At 35.7% G+C, this 24,182-nt stretch overlaps 1 protein-coding gene across 1 annotated transcript in view; it reads left to right on the plus strand.

The window, feature by feature from the left end:
- Positions 1-24,182, plus strand: part of CEP128 (centrosomal protein 128) — a 396,464-nt gene that overhangs the window by 151,724 nt on the left and 220,558 nt on the right. The window contains exon 19 of the mRNA XM_080808359.1: positions 18,065-18,257. Coding sequence (XP_080664485.1) covers positions 18,065-18,257 — 193 coding nt within the window. The remainder of the gene's footprint in view (positions 1-18,064; positions 18,258-24,182) is intronic.

Consider the following 24,182-nt stretch of genomic DNA (forward strand, 5'->3'; position numbering starts at 1 on the left):
TATGGGATAGTTACCAACTATTCTCATATATGGCATCAACTTGGATATTCCTTCACTAAAATATATAGAAAATCACGACCATATATAATGGAGATGTTTGTTTATCTAAGTATTGACACTTAAATTAATTTTTCAGCTTTAAGATGCTAAAGTGAAAAGTCTTTGATCCCAATTTAGATTCTATAAGAAAACCAACTGTACTGTAAACCTGAACAATTGTGGTCCAACTTAGGAAAATTTTAAGTTTGTCCCATATCCTAATTTAAAAATATGAGGAGGGGCACCTGGGTGGTTCAGTGGGTTAAAGCCTCTGCCTTCAGCTCAGGTCATGATCCCAGGGTTCTGGGATGGAGCCCCGCATCGGGCTCTCTGCTCGGCAGGGAGCCTGCTTCCCCCTCTCTCTCTCTCTGCTTGCCTCTCTACCTACTTGTGATCTCTGTCTGTCAAATAAATAAATAAAATCTTTAAAAAAAATATGAGGAAAGTGAGGTTTTAGAAAAGGTTCGTGACTTTTCCAGTGCTATATAAAGAATGGGAAAATGGATTGGATGTTTGAGTCACAGTTAATATTCTTACCATTGAGTGTATTACTGTCTAAAATTTTCATTCAGCCAAGATTTATTGACTGGGTACTTTTTTGTGTATAGACATGAGTGGTATAAGTGTTAGCAAGCCATGGAAATTAATAAGGAAAATGGAAATGTATACAAATTTGTTAAAATCTTTAGGTTGGGTTATATTGTTATAGAAGTATATAAACATTGACAAGGAGACACAAAAAGAGGAAGAACTGAGTATGACATCTGTGCTAGGAGATTAAGAGGATGTGATGCTACTAGTGTGTTACAGAAGGTTTTTGCAAATATGCAGTATTTAAACTTGGTCATACAAAAAATATGCAGAAGTTTTCTAGTTAGCTAATTATAGGTATAATAATGGCAAGAAGTTGAGAATATCTGAGTGAACACAGATAATGCCCTGAGCTTGATGAGTAAGGTACAGGTGGGAGGTGGTGGGGAAAGACAGGGTTCACCTTTGAAGGCCCGCTGTGCATTAAAGGAACCTCTTAAAAAAAAACAAAAAACATTCTTAATAAGAAACTAGCAGCATTATGATTGGCCATTGAAATTTAGCCAACCTTGTAAAATTTTCCTCCTACATTAAGTACAGTGATGCTCTTCATTCCTAACCATTTTGATAAAACCAAATGCAAACTTGTATTTATGCCACCTGCATAGAAATTTAGAAATACATGTTTTGCTGTCTCAGAAATTTGGGGCTAGAAACTTTTGTTGTGCATTAAAAAAGCGTTTCTCTTTTTTTCTTTTTCCCGACTCCTCAATTGTGACAACAAGAACAATGTACTTGGAATTTTCTTTTAAGTTAAAATCTTTATCATTTCTAAACAGAAAGCTTTCACTGCTGTTGTTCAGTTAAATTATGAGAGCTGGAGATGACTCTTAATCATAGCTCTTTAATTTGGGAGCCAGTGAGCGGTTTTCCCTTATCATTTAATGGGATTGAACTTCTGATCAGACGAGTTTTAATACTGCATGAGACAAGTGTTCCTCTACAGTGTAAAAGGGTCATGATAAGCAATACCATACTGACCAACTGACTAAGGAGGAATTGAATCTATTTACTAGAAAGATGGTTTAGGTTATTGATGGGCTGCAATACTGTAATTCCCATGAACTATGACTGGACAGCTCTATAAGTAATGAAGATAAGATCTGAAATCAGAGGACAAAAACTATATGGAAAGTAGAATTGCTATTCTGCTAGTCCATGCTTTCATTTTGCAGTATTAGAAGGACCTCACAGGGCATTTTGTAATTGTTTTCATAAATCTGCCAAATGAATTTCTTCTGTTAGTGTTAATCCTGGAAGAAGTGGAGGATTGGGTGAGGATAGTGTCACTGTTGCTTTGTTGCGATTGGTTGCATAATATAAGTATGAAGGCCAGCTAGGAGTTGGGCCAGCTCACAGATAAGATAAGCCAAAAATGGTAAGAACAATATATTACAGGGAGGAAGAGGATTGAGATAGTTATTAACGAATATGAGACAAGCAGTTCCCATACATCGGGGATTTGTTTTTGTCATAAATCCCAACAAGGTATTTAGAGGCCAAATTTATTCAGTTTAACAGAGAATTTACTGAGTAGCTACTATGTCCCAGATGCTATATTACGTCCTGTGGGCATAATAATGAATTTGGCATGATCCGTGCTCTTGAGGAACATTTTTTCTCTAGAAAAGCTGACACATACATAATTGCAGTATTATCTATAAAAGCTGTGATACAGGTATGCAGAAACTGTCATGGTGTCTGATCCCTGAGATGAATCTTAAAGCTGGTCAGATAAAGAGGAAATACTATGTGTGCAGAGTAAACAATTGTACGAATGGTATGGAAGAGAAACAGCGTGATAAATACCAAGAAACCCCAAGTGGTCTGGCAGCACTACAGTATGAAAGTGTGAGGTAGAGAATGGCAGGGATGAGGCTCTAGAAGGAGTTAGAGAATAGGTCCACAAAGAAGAGCACTGTATGCCATTTAAAAGGTTAAGTTCAGTTCTGCATTTAGGGGGGAACCCTAAAGGGGATTTGAACAGGATACTGATTTACTCATATTCATATTTCAGAAGCATTACTCTGATAGTAATGTAAAGGGTGGGTTAGACCTGGGAAGATAAAAGTCAGGAAGACCAGTCAAGAGGTCTTTGGATGAGACCAGTGTTTCTGGGGTGAAAATCCACAAACTAAGGAAATTGTAGAGATTCAGAGGAAGGGACAGACTGAAGAAATGTTTTGGTGACAATATGCAAGAGATGTTTAATGTTATATCAGATGGAGTGATAGAGAAGGAGATGTCTAGGATTTTCAAGACAAACTAGAAGATACTTTCTCAAAGTTTGGCTTCTGAATAGATGGGCATACAGAGTCCTAGTTAGGCAAGCTAGAAGAAGTATTGGAAGAGTTTCCAGGACTGGGATTGATATCTGGAAAGTCCTATTTGGACAGAAAGCCCCAAAGAGAAGCAGGGCCAGAGGCAGAGATCAGAGTGTAGGTTGAAATCATGGAAAGAAATGAGAAGTAGCAATGACATTCCCAGAAAATGTGGACCAATTTCAAATCTAGAGCAGGCAGGCACTCTTAGGATGGAACGATCATACTAGAGAGTGTCCACTGTTGGTCCCAGATCTTAAGGTATCATTTCATGATAGTGAAGAAAAGAAAAGCTGGTGTCAAACAGCTCTTTAGCACAAGGCAGGGTCCTGAGTGCTCTGTTATTTACAGAAGAACATGTTTAATTTGGGGAGTCCAGTGCTAAGTATTTCCTCAAGAGGCAAAAAAGGTAAATGTATTTGCTTCTTTGGCTGTAAAGATCTCTTCCTTCTTTGCCTTCATCCCTTTTATTGTCCTCCGCTTTCTTTAGTCTGCAAGCTCCATGAGGGAAGACCCATGTCCAACCTGTTCCTCCTTGCATCTTGAACACTTACCACAATACCTACCTAAATGCTCAATAAAACATTTTTTAAAAAGAGTAATTATACTAGGAATACTGCAGTTTTCTACTCAAATTACTTCCTTAGTTTGAATATCACCAAAGAATAAATAGCAAGCAGATTAGATTTCAGTAAATTTGTTAACTTTAAAATATTGTTTCATTTGATTGGAACTCTAAAATTCAAAGATTATATGGATAAACACACTTCTAAATATTCCTTTATTTCTTCATTTGGTATCATGCCAAAGAGTCATACTTTTAGTGGTATAATGTGTTCTAGGTGTTGCCTTTCCTTGCCATTTTTGGAATATTGTAACTGAAGTAGCTTTGCAGATCATGTAGTTTAACTTGGAGAAGACGACTCTGGGAACTCTGAGATTTACCTGAGGACCTAAAGCTAATTAGTTACTGAGAAGTGTTTAGAACCTGGGTCTCTGAATTCTATGCCAGTGTTTCTTTCCATTGGTTGTGTAATCTACATTTGAATGTAAACCTTACATTTATGCATATTGTCTTTTTAATGGTATAGATTTTTTTTATAAGTTATTGTATGAGAAGTATTAGACCCACTGTATTTAATTCTGGTTGAAGGATGTGAATAATCGTCTAGTGTTTTATCCTTCCAGTGTAGACCTCAAAATGAGATGCAGAACTCAGGTATATTGATTCATTTGTAGGAAAGATACTTTAGATTATATGTAAGGAACACATTCAGTTTAATTGAAAAAAAGTATTTTGTATTTTTAAATATGTACTCTTATTATGGAGATATTTTTTCCTTCTTGAATTGCATTCATAACTTAGTAGAAAAGTGGAGAGTATTACTAAAAGGATTATATTTTGAGATTGCTTTGGGTTTGAATTTTGTAATTCTGGTTTAATTCTTATTTTGGTGGCCTGGCACACTCTTAGGAATTGCCATTCTCTTCCGTTACCTTTGGTTCTTCTATAAACACTTCCTCTCAAAATTGTTTCTTGAGTTTTGGCAAAGGAAGTATAGTAGTTGAAAGCAGCAAAAATATGGGCTTTAATATAATTGCTAACTCTATCAGCTATAATTGTTTTATTCGAATTTTCTGTTTCCCTAGGTTTTAGCTTTGAGTCATTCCTTAATGACTTTAGTATATTATTACACTAAATCTCACTAGGGAATTCTTACACATTAAAAAGATCATTTTGATTGTTTTACTAGATACTTACTCTCACCTAATTGTAAGCTGTCAACTATGAAGGTAACAAAATGCCTCATTTAGAAATTCTTTCTTATTTTAGTTTATTTAGCAGTAGTTGATGTAGTTAAATAAATGAGCCTATTATGTAATCTTGAAGATGCTCTTGTGAGTGGTTAATAGAATGGTGTTTGCACTGTGATTAATAGCCTTGTCAGCTAATTATTATTTGAAATTGGTAAAGTTATTCCTATACTGTGTTCCAAGCTGTTTCTCTAAGACACTTAATGAAAGATGTTGGGTGTTTCTCTAACAAACACTGATTCTTATAATTGACTATTGGTTGATTAAATTTCCATAAGTTGATATTTTGTTTTGTAGGATTAATAATATATTCTGCTTACATATTCAGTTCATAATAAGCATCTAACTATAACCCATTTTTAAATTTTGTTTGGTGATGGAATAAAGGCTTTATAGGAATAAAGTGAAGCCATCGGTCATATTATATTAGTCTGCTCAGGCCACTATAAGAAAAGACCACAGACTGGGTGGCTTTAACAACAGATACTTTTTTTCTCACAGTTCTGGAGCCTAGGTGTCCAAGATCTAGGTGACAGGGTCAGTTTTTGGTGAGGCCTCTTCCTGGCTTGTAGATGGCCACCTTCCTGTGGGGGGAGGGACATTTGGAAGGGTTGGGAGTATTACTGGAAGAATTGGGAGAGTCAGAAGACACAGTGTCTCTTCCTCTTATAAGGACTCCAGTCCTATAGGAATAGGGCCCCTTTTTGGTAGTAACCTCATTGAACTTTTATTGCCTATCTCCAAATACAATCACACTGAGAATTAAAACTTCAACATACAAGCTTGAGGGGGGACACAATTAGTCCATAGCACATTATCAAACCTGATGAATGCTTTGTTTTAGAGATTTTTTTGTGTGTGTTATTCTTTTGCTTTTACCAGAACCAGTAGGATTATTGTTATGACAAAACAGATTTGTTGTTCCTCCATTATCAACCTTCACAATGGTACTGAGCATGGGCCAAAGATTGGGATGGAGTAAGTAAGTAATCTTTGAGAAAAGGGAAATGTGTGGTTATTTTCTAAATTTGCATTTAAGTCATTGGGCAAGAACAGATTAAACTGGATTGAAACTGATGATTCCCAGGGACTCACTTTGTTTGGACTACATTGGGTTTAAAAAATAGAATTAGTAGTGAACATTTAAAAAAATTACTCAATTGTGTAATTACAGCATGGAATATGTTTGCCTTTTGAGGTATCAGAAGACCTGATAACATTAGTGTTTCATTCTTTTTTTTTTTTTTTAAGATTTTATTTATTTATTTGACAGACAGAGATCACAAGTAGGCAGAGAGGCAGGCAGAGAGAGAAGAGGAAGCAGGCTCCCTGCTGAGCAGAGAGCCCGATGTGGGGCTTGATCCCAGGACGCTGGGATCCATGACTTGAGCCGAAGGCAGAGGCTTTAACCCACTGAGCCACCCAGGCGCCCCTAGTGTTTCATTCTTATATGATAGGAAATTGTTGGGGCTGAGAAGAACCATGGATATGATCACATTAGAAGGAAGATCCTTCCAGCCTTTCTTCATGGTTCTCTCTTTTTTAAAAAATTTAATTTAATTTTTTTCATGTTCCAAGATTCATTTTTTATGCATCACACCCAGTGCTCCATGCAATACGTGTCCTTAATACCCACCACCAGGCTCACCGATCCTCCCACTCCCCTCCCCTCCAAAACCCTCAGTTTGTTTCTCAGAATCACAGTCTCTCGTGGTTCATCTCCCCCTCTGATTTACCACAATTCACTTTACCTTTCCTTCTAATCAAAACCACATTGAGATACCACCTTACACCAGTTAGAATGGCCAAACTTAACACAATTGTCTTTTTATAATCCAGATCAGTAGTTTATTCAGGTCCTAAATGTGTTATTTTAGAATGTTCATTAAACTTTCTTAATATAATGATACTAAAAAAATCTTGGATATTTTTGTTTTCAAGATATTTTATTTTTCCATATTATTACTTAAATGCAAGGTGCTACCTCTTTATAAGAACTTAACAGCATATAATTTTTCATTTAATTGCATGTGTCCTGTCCTCTCTATGTGCAGAATGGTATATTAGTTGTAGTGTGTGTGCTCACATACAAACATGAACACACATCCATTCCCAAGGTGCTTTAAATTGAAGAATAATTTAAAATTCTTAAATACAATCTTGAGGATTTAGTACAGCAAATTCTTTAATATACAATAATAAAGATGTGTACGTGTTTAAGGTGCCAAATAAGCAGCAAAAAAGACTTGGTTGAAAATATATCTTTTCCAGAAACTATATATCTAACCTTTCCCTTTTATCATGTCAATAATAACAATATGATAATTACTAGGGCTTTTTGGTTTATTTATATTTCTTGAGTGATTGGTAAAGTTTGAGGTGAACAAAAGGTACACTCTATAGATTGAGATTGTTGTTTTAACACAGAAGCAGGCAGCAATAGCATAGGCCTCTGCTTATTTTTTGCCTAGTTACTATCAATTAATGAATGACTTAAGTAGTAATGTTTTAGAATCGGTTTCCTAATGACTTGTATCTAATACACTGAACATATTCTCATTTTCAAGATTTTAACAATATAGAAGTGTGGAAAGTAGAGTATTTACCCTCATTTCTCTGTTTGTACCTCTCTCTTTAGTAGGCATAGTCATCATAAACAGTTTGGTATTCATATTTTCAGTCCTGTTCTAGTTTAGTGGGCTGAATTGTAGTTGTTTTGAACATAGATGTGTATTTTTTTAATTGCCAAATATACTGGCCACTTCCTCTTGGCAGTTTTTGACACTTTAAGTATATCCATATTCTTGTAGTATTTTTATTTTCTTCCTTAGGGGTTCTGTCACCCCAGACTCTTAGATTTTCCTTGTGCCTTCCAATTTCTTCTTCTCAACTTTATTTTTAGTTTTTTCTTCTGTTCCTCTCTTTGACGTTCTCCTTCTTTCTTCTATAGACACTTTGTAGGCTGTTTTATTTTTTCCTATGCCTTGGATGTCCTCCATGCTGTTGATTCTTCAGTCGGTATCTCTCGAGCTTTACATCTATATATCCAAATAGTCATTCACACTTGTCCTAACTTGTCTTAGTCCTAACAACTTCTGCTTATCATGATCTGATGTTCACTTTTTAACCCTTAAATCTTTGCTTCTAGGGGCGCCTGGGTAGCTCAGCGGGTTAAAGCCTCTGCCTTCGGCTCAGGTCATGATCTCAGGGTCCTGGGATCGAGCCCCACATTGGGCTCTCTGCTCAGCAGGGAGCCTGCTTCCCCCTCTCTCTCTGCCTGCCTCTCTGCCTACTTGTGATCTCTCTCTCTGTCAAATAAATAAATAAAATCTTTTTAAAAAAAAATCTTTGCTTCTAGGTTTCCTATTTCACAGTTTCTTAAGCTGGAAACTTGAACATTAATACTGATTTCTTTCTCTCCTTTATCCCTAACATTTAAATCTATCTCTCTCTCTCTCTCTCTCTCTCTCACACACACACACACACACACACGGGTCCATTCCTTATTATTCTCTCTTGTTTCGATTATTGGTAGCCGTCTCTTGAGTTCTAGCCTTAAGTATTGGCTTCACTCTATACAAAGAGCAAGCTTTCTAAAGAATAGTCCAGTTCACTTTCTTGTGTTTCATTCTGTGGTTAGATGGGGGTGGTGGTATATCATTCACCCTCACCAGCCACCCTGTATTCTGCCTCAGTGTTTTATTGAGACAAAAGTTGTAGTAGAGTGTGCTCCTTTTATCTGGCAAAGAGTTGACTACATTTCCTGGTTTCCTGTCCTATGGGAGCTTTTTATCTCTTTATGTTTGCATGAGTATTTCAAAGTGATGTTGGGAAATTAAGCAGCCTTCATTAAGTTTTTGCAATCTTAATCGGAATTCCACAGCTCAACTTAAGTTGGGGACTTCCTGTATTTACCCAGTGACATTCAGATAAGGTAGAGGCCTATAAATTATGTAACAGGTACTAAAGCCAGTTCTCCTCTCTGCAAGGAGGTTTAATTTTATCTATCTTTCTTTCTTTCTTTTTCTTTCATTCATTCATTCATTCATTCTTTCTTGTTAAATACCAGCTGAATTGAGATCTAATTCATGTAACATACAATTCACCTATTTAGAGTGTACCATCCAGTAGTTTTTAGTATATTCACAGAAGTGTGAAGCCATAACCACAATGAATTTTAGAACATTTCATCTCCCCAAAAAGAAAATGTGGACCCTTTAGCCATCAATTCCTAAATCTGTCCATTCCACTTACCCACCCCCCCCAGCCCTAGTCAACACCTAATATGCTTTCTATAGCTATAGATTTGCCAGTTCTGCACATTTCCTATAAATGGAATCATACATTATGTAGTCCTTTATAAATGACTTTTTTCATTTAGCAGAATGTTTTTAAGGTTCATCTATATTGTAGCATGTAGCAGTACTTCACTTCCTTGCTAAATAATAGTCCACTATATAGATTCACCATTTTATTCATCCATTAATCACTTGAAGTTCCTTTGGGTTATTTCCATTTCTTAGATATCATGAAAAATGCTGATATGAACATTTGAGTTTAAGTTTTTCATGAACATATGTTTTCATTTCTCATAATTCTACTTAATTTCTCATAATTCTACTTAAAAGTAGAATTGCTGTAATAGACCAGAAAGGAACAGAGACAATATACAGTAACAGTCACCTTACAGACAATACAATGGCACTAAATTTGTGTTTTTCAATACTTACCCTGAGTATAAATGAGCTAAATTCCCCAACCAAAAGACACAGGGTATCAGGATGGGTAAAACAAACAAACAAACAAAACAAACAAACAAACCCCATTGATATGCTGTCTGCAAGAAACTCATTTTAGATCCAAAGACACCTCCAGATTTAAAGTGAGGGGGTGGAAAACCATTTATTTTGCTAATGGACATCAAAAGAAAGCTGACAATCCTTATAACAGATAAATTAGATTTTAAGCCAAAGACTATAGTAAGAGATGAGGAAGGACACTACATCATACTTAAAGGGTCTGTCCAGCAAGACGATCTAACAATGTTAAATATCTATGCCCCTAACATGGAAGCAGCCCATTAAATAAGCCATTCAATAACAAAACCAAAGAACACATCGACAATAATGCAATAATAGTAGGGGACTTTAACACTCCTTCACTGAAATGGATAGATCATCTAAGCAAAAAATCAACAAGGAAATAATATTCAGAACATTCCATCCCAAAGTAACAGAATACATATTCTTCTCTAGTGCACGTGGAACATTGTCCAGAATAGAGCACATCCTGGGTCACAAATCAGGTCTCAACTGGTACCTAAAGATTGGGATCACTCCCTGCATATTTTCAGACCACAATGCTCTGAAACTAGAACTAAGTCACAAGAGGAAAGTTGGAAAGAACTCAAATACATGGAGGCTAAAGAGCATCCTACTGAAGAATGAGTGGGTCAACCAGGGAACTAAAGAAGAATTGAAAAAATTCATGGAAACAAATGAAAATGAAAACCCAACTGTTCAAAATCTTTGGGACACAGCAAAGGCATTCCTGAGAGGAAAGCATATAGCAATACAAGCCCTTCTCAAGAAATAAGAAAGGTCTCAAATACACAACCTAACCCTATACCTAAAGGAGCTGGAGAAAGAACAGCAAAGAAAACCTAAACCCAGCAGTAGAAGAGAAATAATAAAGACCAGAGCAGAAATCAATGAAATAGAAACCAAAAGAATGGTAGAGCAAGAGGCTGGTTCTTTGAAGGAATTAATAAGATTGATAAACCCCTGGCCAGACTTATCAAAAAGAAAAGAGGAAGGACCCAAATTAATAAAACCATGAATGAAAGAGGAGAGATCACAACCCAACACCAAACAATACAACAAGTATAAGAACATATTATGAGCAACTATACGCCAGCAAATTTGACAATCTGGAAGAAATGGATGCATTCCTAGAGACGTATAAACTGCCACAACTGAACCAGGAAGAAATAGAGAACCTAAAGAGACTCATAATCAGTAAGGAAATTGAAGCAGTCATCAAAAATCTCCCACAAACAAGAGTCCAGGGTCAGACAGCTTCCCAGGGGAATTCTACCGAAGAAAAATTTAAAGAAAAATTAATACCTATTCTGAAACTGTTCCAAAAAATAGAACTGGAAGAAAAGTGTCTAAACTCATTTTATGAGGCCAGCATTACCTTGATCCCAAAACCAGACAAAGACCCCATCAAAAAAGAGAATTACAGACCAATATCCCTGATAAACATGGATGCAAAAATTCTCACCAAAATACTCACCAGTAGGATCCAACAGTACATTAAAAGGATTATTCACCACAACCAAATGGGATTTTTTCCTGGGCTGCAAGTTTAACATCTGCAAATCAATCAATGTGATAAAACACATTAATAAAAGAAAGAACAAGAACCATATGATGCTCTCAATAGATGCTGAAAAAGCATTTGACAAAGTACAGCATCCTTTCTTGATCAAAACTCTTCACAGTGTAGGGATAGAGAGTACATACCTCAATATCATCCAAGCCATCTATGAAAAACCCACAGTGAATATCACTCTCAATGGGGGAAAAGTGAGACTTTTTCCCCTAAGGTCAAGACCACCGCAGAGATGTCCACTATCACCACAGCTATTCAACATCGTACCAAAAGTCCTAGCCTCAGCAATCAGACAAGAAAAAGAAATAAAAGGCATCTGAATAGGCAAAGAAGAAGTCAAACTCTCACTCTTTGCAGATGATACGATACTTTATGTGGAAAACCCAAAAGACTCCATCCCCAAATTGGTAGAACTCGTACAGGAATTCAGTAAAATGTCAGGATATAAAATCAATGCACAGAAATCAGTTCCATTTCTATCCACCAATAGCAAGACAGAGGAAAGAGAAATTAAGGCGTCAATCCCATTTACAATTGCACCCCAAACCATAAGATACCTAGGAATAAACCTAACGAAAGAGACAAGGAGTCTTTAGTCAGAGAACTATAAAGTACTCATGAAAGAAATTGAGGAAGCCACAAAGAAATGGAAAAATGTTTCATGCTCGTGGATTGGAAGAACAATCTTGTGAAAATGTCTATGCTACCTAAAGCAATCTACACATTTAATGTAACCTCTTTCAATATACCATCAATTTTTTTTCAAAGAAATGGAACAAACAATCCTAAAATTTGTATGGAACCAGAGAAGACCCCGGATAGCCAGAGGAATGCTGAAAAAGAAAACCAAAGTTGGTGGCATCACAATTCCAGACTTTAAGCTCTATTACAAAGCTGTCATCATCAAGATTGTATGGTACTGGCACAAAAACAGACACATAGATCATGGAACAGAATAGAGAGCCCAGAAATGGACCCTCAACTCTATGGCCAACTAATCTTTGCCAAAGCAGGAAAGAATGTCCAATGGAAAAAAGACCATCTCTTCAGCATATGGTGTTGGGAAAATTGGACAGCCACATGCAGAAGAATGAAACTGGACAATTTCCTTATACCACCACAAAAAAAGACTCAAAATGGATGAAAGACTTCAATTTGAGACAGGAATCCATCAAAATTCTTGAGGAGAACACAGGCAGCCACCTCTTTGAGCTCAGCCACAGCAACTTCTTCCTTCATAGACACATTGTCAAAGGGAAGGGAAGCAAAGGCAAAACTGAACTATTGGGACTTCATCAAGATAAAAGCTTTTGCACAGGAGAGGAAACAGTCAACAAAACCAAAAGACAACTGACAGAGTGGGAGAAGATATTTGCAAATGACATATCAGATAAAGGGCTAGTATCTAATAATCTGTAATGAATTTATCAAACTCCACACCCATAGAACATAATCCAATCAAGAAATGGGCAGAAGACATGAACAGACATTTCTGCAAAGACATCCGGATGGCCAACAGACAAATGAAACAGTGCTCAACATCACTCAGCATCAGGGAGATACAAATCAAAACCACAGTGAGATACCACTTCAGACCAGTCAGAATGGCTAAAATTAACAAGTCAGGGAACTACAGATGTTGGTGAGGATGCGGAGAAAGGGGAACCCTCCTCCGCTGTTGGTGGGAATGCAAGCTAGTGCAGCCACTCTGGTAAACAGCATGGAAGTTCCTCAAAAAGTTGAAAATAGAGCTACCCTACAACCCAGCAATCACACTACTGGGTATTTACCCTAATGGTACAAATGTAGGGATCTGAAGGGGCACGTGCACCTGAATGTTTACAGCAGCAATGTCCACAGTAGCCAAACTATGGAAAGAGTCTCAATGTCCATCAACAGATGAATGGATAAAGAAGATGTGGTTTGTATATATGTGTGTGTGTGTGTGTGTGTGTGTGTGTACATACACACACAATGGAACACTGTGCAGCCATCAAAAACATGAAATCTTGCCCTTTGCAAGGACATGGATGGAACTAGATGGTATTATGCTATGCGAAATAAGTCAATCAGAGAAAGACCATTATCATGATCTCTGTGATGTGAGGAATTTGAGAGCCAGGGTGGAAGGGTCATGAGGGGGTAGGGAGGGAAAAAATGAAACAAGATGGGATCAGGAGGGAGACAAACCATGGGAGACTCTTAATCTCAGGAAACAAACTGAGTGTTGCTGGCAGGTGGACGGGAGAGGGATAGGGTGGTTGGTTTATGAACATTTTGGAGGGTATGTGCTTTGGTGAGTGTTGTGAAATGTGTAAGCCTGATGATTCACAGACCTGTACCTGAGGGCAAATAATACAGTATATGTTTAAAAAAAAGGGGTAGTAGTGCTGGGTTATTTGGGAACTAATATTAACCCCCCCCTTTTTTTTTAAAGATTTTATTTATTTATTTGACAGACAGAGATCACAAGTAGGCAGAGACGCAGGCAGAGAGAGAGGAGGAAGCAGGCTCCCCGCTGAGCAGAGAGCCCAATGCGGGGCTCTATCCCAGAACCCTAGGATCATGACCTGAGCCGAAGGCAGAGGCTTTAACCCACTGAGCCACCCAGGCACCCCAATATTAATCTTTTGAAGAATGGCCAGATTGTTTTCCAATGTGGCTGCACCATGGTATACTCCTACCACCGTTATATAAGAATTCGAATTCCTCCCCACAAACCAACAGTTGTTATCATCGTCTTTTTGATTCTAGTTATCCTGCTGAGTGTGAAATGGAATCTCATTGTGGTTTTGATTTGCATTTCTGTGATGGTTAATGGTATTGAGTATCATTTCATGTGATTATTGGCTATTTGTGTATCTTTGAAGATATGTCTTTTGCTCAGTTCATTGTTTGTCTTTTTATTATGAGTTCTTTGTGTATGTTAAATAGTTCTTTCTCAGGCATATGACCTGTAAATATTTTCTCCTGTTCAGTGGGTTGTCTTTTCACTGTGTTGATTATAATCTTTGAAGCACGTGTTTTTAATTTTGGTGAAGTCCAGTTTGTCAGTTTTTTTTCTTGGTTGGTTGTGTTTCTGGTGTCATATCTACAAAATCATTGTGAAACCAAGGTTACTAAGACTTATGCCTTTGCTTTCTTTTAGGAATTTGCTATTTTTAGTTCTTACATTTAGGTCTTTGATCCATTTTGAGTTAATTTTCTTGTATGGTATGAAGTATGGGTTCAGTTCCATGCTTTTGTGTATGGATATTCCGTTGTCCCAGAACTGTTGGTTGAAAAGACTAATCTTTCCTCATCAAATTGTTTTAGAAGCCTTGTTGAAAATCTATTGACTGTGTATGTATGGGTATTATTTCTGGGTTTATTTCTGGACTCTGGGTATTATATTATAGGTTTATTTCTGGACTCTTAATTTAATTCCATTGATCTATGCCTATCCAAATGCCCATACCACACTGTCTTGATTACTACAGCTTTCTGATGAGCTTTGAAATCAGCTAAGTGTGACTCTACCACCTTTGTTCTTTTTCAACACCTGTTTTTGTTTTTTCTGGGTCCCTTTAAATTTCCATATGAAATTTAAGATCACCTTATCAATTTCTCCCAAGATGCCAGTGGGGATTTTGATAGGCGTTTCTTTGAATCTATAGATCAGTTAGGGGACTGTCTCTACCTTAAATGTATTGTCTTCTGATATATGTGCATATGGAGTATCTTCTCATTTATTTAGGTCTTCTTTAATTTTTTTCAACAGTGTTTTGTAGTTTTTGGAGTGTAAGTTTTACACTTCTTTTAAAAAGTATGTTAAGTATTCTTTGATGTTATTATAAACATTGTCTTTTAACTTTATTTTTGGGTTGATCAAGTGTGTAGAAATACAAATAAATTATGTATATTGATATTTTCCTGTATAATTTCCTTTCCAGGATATCGTAATACAGTGTTAGAAGTGGAGAGAGTATTCTTTTCTTGTTCATGATCTTAGGGAGAAAGCATTCAGTCTTTAACCATTACATGTAATAATAGGAGTTGTTCATATATACGTTTTTCAGATTGAGGAAGTTCCCTCTGTTCCTAGTTTGTTGAATGACTTTATTGTGAATAGGTGTTGAATTTCATCATATACTTTTTCTGAACCTTTTGATATAATCACATGGCTTTTGTTCTTTTTTTTTTTTTTTTAAGAATTTATTTATTTATTTGGCAGAGGGAGATCACAAGTAGAGAGAAAGAGGAGGAAGCAGGCTCCCTGCCAAGCAGAGAGCCCGATGCGGGGCTCGATCCCAGGACCCTGAGATCATGACCTGAGCCGAAGGCAGAGGCTTAACCCACTGAGCCACCCAGGTGCCCCTCATGGCTTTTGTTCTAATTGTAAATGGCATTTTGGACCCCAGTGTTCTCACGCCTCTGTGTTTGCGGTAGAGTGGCCACCCTTTCAGCGAGGGCACGTTGGAGGAGGGAATCCCTAGTATCTCCACTGACTTGCCAGGACTTTAGCCTATGCAGATTAGAGCTATGAAAATGAAAAATCCTAGTGGTCTGCCCTTCCAATACAATACCTACTATTATGTTCTGTTTCTACTCCCAGCATTTCTTACTCCAACTGTGTGAGTTTTCCGCATGAGATGATTCCACCAGTTCTCTCCAAACATCAACTGGGTGTCCTACAATTTAATTCAGCTCTGACACGAACTACACAGAGTTAGCAGATACTACAGAAGAAGGGCTCAATCCCATCTGCACCCAATTCAGATGCCAATCATGAATAATGGATCCCCAGGTTACTTACACTTCCATCTGACTTGGCTACAAATTAGGGATTCCCATTGCTCTCTCCTCAGGTTTAATTTGCTGTAATGGCTCACTGATCTAAGGGAAATACTTTGCTTACTATTACCATTTTATTTATGAAGAATAGAAATAAGCAGCCGGATGAAGAGGTTATATAAGGTAAAGTCTCAAAGAGTCTGCATAGAGTCTGGGGGTATTTCACACTCCTGGCACTCCAGTGATTTGTTCACTGATGTGGAAGCTAATTAAATCTCATTGTTCAAGAGTCTTTATAGAACTTAATCTCCAGTGGCCTCCTGTATTCCCACCTCCTAGAGGTTGAAGGGTAGGGTGGAAGTTCCAAATCCCTAATCACCAGTCCCATTCTGAGGCTGTCCAGTGACCCCACCCTAAACAACCTTATTAGCATGAACTCTGATTGGATCCATGGGCTTGTTATGAAAAACAAAGGACATTCTTACTGTGGAAGTTACAGGGACTTTAGGAGCTCTGTGCCAAGAATTAGGGACAAGGACCAAGTATCTTTCTTATTATGCCACAATACCATATAACTTGACTGTGAACTGGGGAAAGAGGGAACCGTCTTCTTGGTAATAACTTTATGAAATATGGAGTGGTGTGTTCCTCCCACTGCTCATATTTATCTAGCTTCTGCCTAACATTTTCATTTAAGAGCAGCTTTGCAGAAATCCTCTTGCCCTCATTCTGGAAGTAGAACTTCTATGCAGTGCTTCCTTTGTTTTTGATGAGCATTTATAATAAATGTGATCTAGGTTTTGCTTTTACAAGCGTGATTTCCCTTCACTTAACACATTCACATTCTATTGATTGTTTGCCTAATAATTACAGACTGTTTTAGTATACTGTGGCATATCCTGAGAACCTCCTAGATTTCTGGAGGCCTAGAAATTTCTTGCTTACTGATGAATGCTATTCAGGGAAGTTACCCTTAGCTTAACCTAATTTTTCTGTTTGACCCATTGCTTCCTTTATTTTGCTTCTTACTGAAATAAAGACTGTTATAGATTATTTAAAATCAACTAGACTTCGAAGAGCACCCTCACTTGTGAAGGTCCTAAGAGCTGACTGAAATCCTGTTCTAGTGAAGGTGAAAAAAATTTTTTTCCTCATCCCTGATTTAAGTATCTAAATAATAAAGATGGTGAGGTTAGAGTCTATGGAAAAGAGTTGCTTCAGTTAAATTTCCGTCTTCTAAATGTGGGCAAAAACTGACTTTATGTCCCTCATACCGTATAGAATATCTCTACATGATTAGCTGGACCCCTGGGCATATGCAATTTTTAGAAATCAAACCTAGAAATTTTATCTTTTCTTAAAAAGTATTATTATTTATTTCAAAATTATTTATTTAAATTCGATGTAGTTAACATCACCCAGTTACCCCATCCTCCTTCCACCCATCTCCCCTTCAGCGACCCTGTTTGTTTCCTGGAGTTCAGCATCACTTATGGTTTACCTCCCTCTTTTGTTATCTTATTTGATTTTTCCTTCCCTTCCCTTATGTTCACATGTTTTGTTCCTTGAATTCCACATATGGGTGAAATCATATGGTATTTGTCTTTCTCTGACTGACTTAGTTTGCTTAGCATAATACCCTTTAGTTCCATCCATGTCATTGCAAATGGCAAGATTTCATTCTTTTTGATGTCTTTTTTGAAGAAAAAAATCTCTAAATTCAAGCTCCCTTTTGTGACGAGTCTGTAGCACTCTATTCTGAGGTACTTTTTACTTTAAAAATGTTTAAAAATATACTAGACTGCCTTATATATTCCTTTAGGGAGCTAATTGTATTATGATTGCAAGTTCAGTAGGCCAAATTTTTCCATGGTATTGCCTTTCCAAAGATGATAGGGAATATAAAATATTTTATAAAAATCCAAGATAATCATGGCTTAGTTGCTATACCAACTTTTAACTAATATGAATTATTATCAAATTAAAATATTATGGTTACTTTTTTGTTTTTGCTTAAATTTGTTATTGCTTATATTTGTTCGGATTATCATGACTTTTCCCTCCTGTTTTGAAATGTTACTGTTTTCTAGATTTTTTAAAAATGAGATATATAAATATCATTTTTTTAGACAAAACTTCAGTGGCTCTGTGAGGAACTAAAAGAGAGAGAAAACCGAGAAAAAAATCTGCGGCACCAGCTGATACTGTGCAGACAACAGCTGAGAAATATGACGGAAAACAAGGAATCTGAGCTCCAGTGTCTCTTTGAACAAATAGAAAGACAAGAGCAGCTTCTGGAAGAAATACACCAGGAGAAAAGAGGTGTGTTAGTTGTTCATACTCTTATTTTTCTTTGTTTGTGTTTGTGGAATCCTAGGATTTGAAGAAAAGCCTATTTCCCTTGTCTCTACTTTGGATTATTTCCGAATCCCTTTCCTTTCCTGTCTCTTGTCCCCCTATCTTTCTTCATTTCTGGCTCCAGAAGAGAAGATTGTTCACCCTGAGAACTTTTCCTTCAGCTAGTGCATCTCTCCTGTATAGATAGCACTTTGTTGCCATTTCCAAGTATTAACGTGGTCAGACATTTGTTCTTCCCTGATAAAATGCTGAAGTTTATATTTTACTTCAGGAGAATATTCATTAATTTATTCAATAAATATTTACTCTGTGCCTATTTTGTCTTGGGCACTATTAAAAGTGCTGAGAATACATCATGGATAAAACAAAAAAAAATCCTTATTTGGCTTACATTGTATAGAGTGGAGTGACAGAAAATAAACATAAATCACAGATAAATTGTTAATGTATTAGAAGGTTATAAGCACAATGGTGAAAACAATAGAGTAAGGGAAGAAGAGTTTGGGAGAGCAGGGGGCGGGGTTTAATATGTTTAATATGTAGGCAGTACTTTAAAAATTTGATAAGAAGTTTGGAAAAACTGCTTTTCTTTTTGGTTCTACTAGGGATACATCATGATGGGAAGAAGAAAAACAGCATTATGTATGGAAATCCTGTGTGTTTCTTGTGTTGGCCTAGGCCTTTTTGTTATTGGTGAACTTTATTAATTTAAGAACCAGAAAAACAAAACATTAACATATAATAGCCCCCTAATTTTTTTTGTTTGTTTTTCATTTTATTTATCAGGATTATTCCTTCTACAGGTACCAGTTAAAAATTACTACTGTATGCAGTGATTCTGAGTTTTTTGGGTATCAGGACCTCTTTACATTTATTAACATTTTTGAGAACTCAAAGAGCTTTAATTAAGGTATATCATATGCATTAATATCAACCATCTTAAAAATTAAAACTGAGCATTTAAAATTATTAATTCCTTTGAAATAATAATTATAAACCTATTACATTGTTAACATAAAAGTTAATAACATTTAGCTAGTTCCAATACAAAAATATTGATGATGGCTTTGTTTTGCACTTTTGTAAATATCTTTCATTGCTGTCTTAAATGAATACAGCTGCAATTTTGTATTTGCTTCTGTATTCTGTTGTTATATTACATGTCATGTAACCTCTGGAAAAACTGAACTGTGTTTATGAGAACTTGAGTGTGAAAAAGGCAAGTAATATCTTAGTATTATTAATAAGGAGTCTTGGATGACCCCCAAACCATCCATTGCGAACAGCTGCTATAGTGCAATTGAAAGATGTAAATGGTGCTAGTAGTAAAAGTCAGAGGATGCCCTTATATATACATATATGTATATGTGTATATATATATAATTTTTTTAAGGACAGTACAATAGAATCTAGTTACAGACTTTATAGATAAAACATTGTATGCTCTCTGTACATGTTAATAGACTATTTACAAATACTAGATTGCAACCTGGTTTTTCTTTTAATATTATCAATATTATCACCCAGTAAATCATTTTTTTATAGAGAATGAATTATATATATAATATATATATTATTATATATATTATTATATATATTATATATATAATAATATATAATGCAGTAGTATATTATAAATACCTATAACTTTTAGGTGAATAAATCCAAAAGGAAAAAACCAAATATTTGTACACTGAAATAATTATGTTTAAATGCCCAGTTTTTCATAAAAGCCTAAGAAAATAAGTTATAAATGTTATAACTTCTCAATATGATTCTTTTATTTCTACTATGCAAATTTAATAAACATTTATTGCTTATTTTGTATTCATAGAGCACTTGAATTCCTTTATGCTTCTTAAAATCAGCTTGTCAGGTTTTTTTAAAGGAATTTACTAGTTTGTTAATAAGACTGTTAAATGTACACATTTAAGAATGGACATTCTTGATATTGAGTATTCCTATCCATGAACATGGTATGTCTATACACATATTTAAGTTTTTAACTTTTCTCATGGATATTTTGTACTTTGTACCTATCAACAGATAGGTCTTGGACATTTTTTTCAGATTTATTCCAAATTTTTTCTGATTTATGATGTTACATTAAATGACATTTTAAAACTTGAATTTCCAACATTCTTTTCTAGTATTTAGAAATACAATTGATTTTTGTGTGTGCATGCATTAACCTAATGTTCTTTAATCGTGTTAGCTCATTTATAGTTGTAGTAGTTGTTTTTGATTTCTTAACTCTTAGGGTTTTCTTTGTACATAATCATATCACCTATAAATAAGGACAGTTTTTGCTTCTCCTGGTGAGTTTTTTATTTTTCCTTTCTTTTTCTTTCCTTTCCTTTTCCTTTTCTCTTCCCTTCCCTTCCCTGTCCTGTCCTTTCTCCTGTCCTGTCCTTTCCTTTCTCCTATCCCCTCTCCTTTCCCTTTTCCTTTCCTTTCTCCTTTCCTTTCCTTTCTTTCTTCTCCTCTCTTTTCCTTTCCTTTCCACTGAATGGGACCTCCAGTACATAGTAAACTACCTTATATTTCTGGGATCAACTCTACTTTGTCAAATTGTATTTTCCCATTTATATATGGCTGGATTCGATTTTTTAAGAGTTAAGATTTTTTTGCATCTGTGTTCATGAGGAATATTGTTCTGTAGCTTCTTTTCTTGTAATGTTTTTATCTGATTTGAATGTTAATATAACAGTGACCTATTAAAATAAGTTGTGTTTCCCTTTTACATTTAGAAACATTTGTATATAGTATGTATTATTATTTTTTTAAAATGCATGATAGAATTCATTAATGAAGCCTCCTGGGCCCGTAGTTTTCATTTGGGTAAGGCTTTAAATTTCAAACTCAAATTCTTTAATAGCTATACAGCTATTCAGAATTTCTTCTTCTTGAGTCAGTTTTATTAATGTGTACCTTTCAACATATTTGCTCATTTTATCTAAGTTGTCAAATTTGTTGGCTTAAAATTTCTTATGCTGTCCCCTTTTAAATTCTTTTAATTTCTGTAAGATCTGTACTGATGCTTACTATTATATTCCTGATATTGGTAATTTTCTTTTATCCTTTATAAGTCTTGGGGAGGGTTTTAATTTTATTAAGATTTTCAGAGAAGCAACTTTGAATTTAATTTTTTTTTCTATTTGTCTTTTTAATGTTGACCTCTACTTTTATTTATAATTTCCCATCTTTTACTTACTTTGTGTATCATTTGCTTTTTTCTCTGGATTCTTAAGTCACAAGCCTTATTTTAATACCTTTTTTTCTTAATGTTGTCATTAAAGTTCTAAATTTCCATCTTAGTGATACTTGAAATGTATTCCACAAATGTTTCAATGTCATGTTTTCATTATCATTTAGTTTAAATTAGAAAATATTTCCCCTGTGATTTCTTCTTTGACCTATGGGGGGTTTTTAGAAGTATACTACTTAGTTTCCAATTATGTGAAGAATTTCCTGCATATTTTATTACTGATTTCTAACTTAATACCCTTGTGGTCTTAGAATATGCTCTCCATAATTTTGATTCTTTGAAATCTTCCAGGACTTGTTTTATGGCCCCAAATGTGGTCTGTCCTGGTCAAAATTCCATGTGTACTTAAAAGAAAGGTTCTGCATTTATTGTGAAATATTTTATAATTATCTGTTGTGTCAAACTGTTTCATAATGTTCTCTGTCCCTGGTGATTTCTGTATCCCTACTGATTTTGTCTACCTCTATCAATAACTGATAGAGAATGGCTAAAATATCCAGCTGTTTACCTTGATTGTGTATATGTGCGTCATTTTTTTTTTTTTTTTTTTTTGCTTCATGTATTTTGAGGCTGTTATTAGGTCTATTTTAGTTAGTATTGATTGTGTAATCAATTTCCTATTGTAATAGTCTCAATAAAAGCAAAGGAAGAGGGGTGTTAGTAGTGGCAACAAATGCAGAAGGTATTATGGAGGAATTGGTGTAAGATGGAGCAGTGTAGGTGATAGAACCCATATAGGAGACTATAAGGTCTCAATGGTTTTGCCATTGGGAGAAATAAGAAAGTTGGGAAGTAGGGGCTGATTTTGGTGACAGAGAAAGACGGATCTTATTTTTTACACCTATTCCTTAAAGTCATAAATGAAAAAAAGTTTTGGAAAGAATCAAACTTTTGTTAACAAAGAAATGATATGGTACTCTCTTGCCTTATGTATATAAGATGTATTAAGTGCTGTCTGTGATTCAGAAATTGTGTGGACTTAATAGGAATAATGAAGATTAAGCAAAGGCTGTTGCAGTTGGAGACATATAAACATATTTATTAGGAGGTGGGGTGAAATAAATATGTTACTAGAAATACAAGCAGCATGTTCTGGTGAAAATGGGAGTACTGATTACTTTGGTAGAGGCCCATATGGGGAAGTCTTTTGTTAGGACATGTCCTTTGATTTAGATCTTGAGGAATGTAGCAGGATTTCTATAAGAAATCGAGGAGGAAGAAAGATTCTTTGCAGGATTTATCTGCATAGTGATCTCTTTTGGGGTACTTTAGCATTTGTTTACAATAGTATATACGTAGGGGAGGTGACAGCCTGCAGGTTTGACGATTAAATTTAGATATTTCTGAAACATCAAAATGAATTATAGAAATTTATATTTGATTCCCTTCACTGTCTTAGAAACTTACCTGTTAGATAGAACAAGGTCAACCTATTTATAAGAGAAGTATTACAGAGAAACTTTGTATTCATTGCAGTTGCCATTCTCTGCACTAATATTTTTAGTTTGATTTAATGTCATATTGACTAACATGTGCCATGTTAACTGAAACCCATGTACAAGAAGTGTATTGGTGAGTGCTGCCAGATTTGTTTATCTGAATTTTCTATGCTTCCTGGGCTTCTTTAGGCCTGTAGGTTTGGCCTGGAGTGTTCAAAAAGGAGAGGAACTCTAATGAGAAGTTAATGTCATGGCCCCCTTAGAAGTTTGGTAATTATTGACTAAAAATTCATTAGTGTTATGAATGGTAACAAAGATCAGAGTAGAGAGATGTAAACTGCAGTTGGGAGTCATTAAGAATATTTTCACTTGTGCAGGCAGTTATTTTTAATAATTTCTTAAGAAACTAACTGTTGTCTACCTTTTTAATATTCTGGTAAGCCACTGCTCCTGTATGTGCCAGTATTTCTCTGTAAAAATACTTTGAAACTATGAGATTTACTAAAAACTAACATTCATGTGGAAGTTGAAAGGATTCCTTTTTTTCAAAGAGCTTCAGAAGGAGGGGCATTTGTATAGGATGATTTCAATTCATTCTTGCTATATGAAATGCTAATGATGAACAAATATAGCAGACAATTTTCTTTTTTTAAAATTTTTTTTAAAAATTAACATATAATATATTATTTTAGCCCCAGGGATATAGGTCTGTGAATCGTCAGGCTTATACACTTCACAGCACTCACCATAGCACTTGCCCTCCCCAGTGTCCATAGCCCAACCACCCTCTCCCTACCCCCCCTTCCCCCGGCAACCTTCAGTTTGTTTTGTGAGATTAAGAGTCTCTTATGGTTCATCTCCCTCCCAATCACATCTTGTTTCATTTTTTTCCTTCCCTACTCCCCAAGCCTCCCATGTTGCCTCTCAAATTCCTCATATCAGGGAGATCATATGATAATTGTCTTTCTCTGGTTGACTTCTTTTGCTTAGCATAATACCCTCTAGTTCCGTCCACGTCATTGCAAATGGCAAGATTTCATTTCTTTTGATGGCTGCATAGTATTCCATTGTATATATACACCACATCTTCTTTATCCATTCATCTGTTGAGGGACATCTAGTTTCTTTCCATAGTTTGGCTACTGTGGACATTGCTGCTAGAAACATTCGGGTGCACATGCC

This window comes from Martes martes, assembly GCF_963455335.1.
Source record: "Martes martes genome assembly, chromosome: 7".
NCBI classification, from domain to species: Eukaryota; Metazoa; Chordata; class Mammalia; order Carnivora; family Mustelidae; genus Martes; species Martes martes.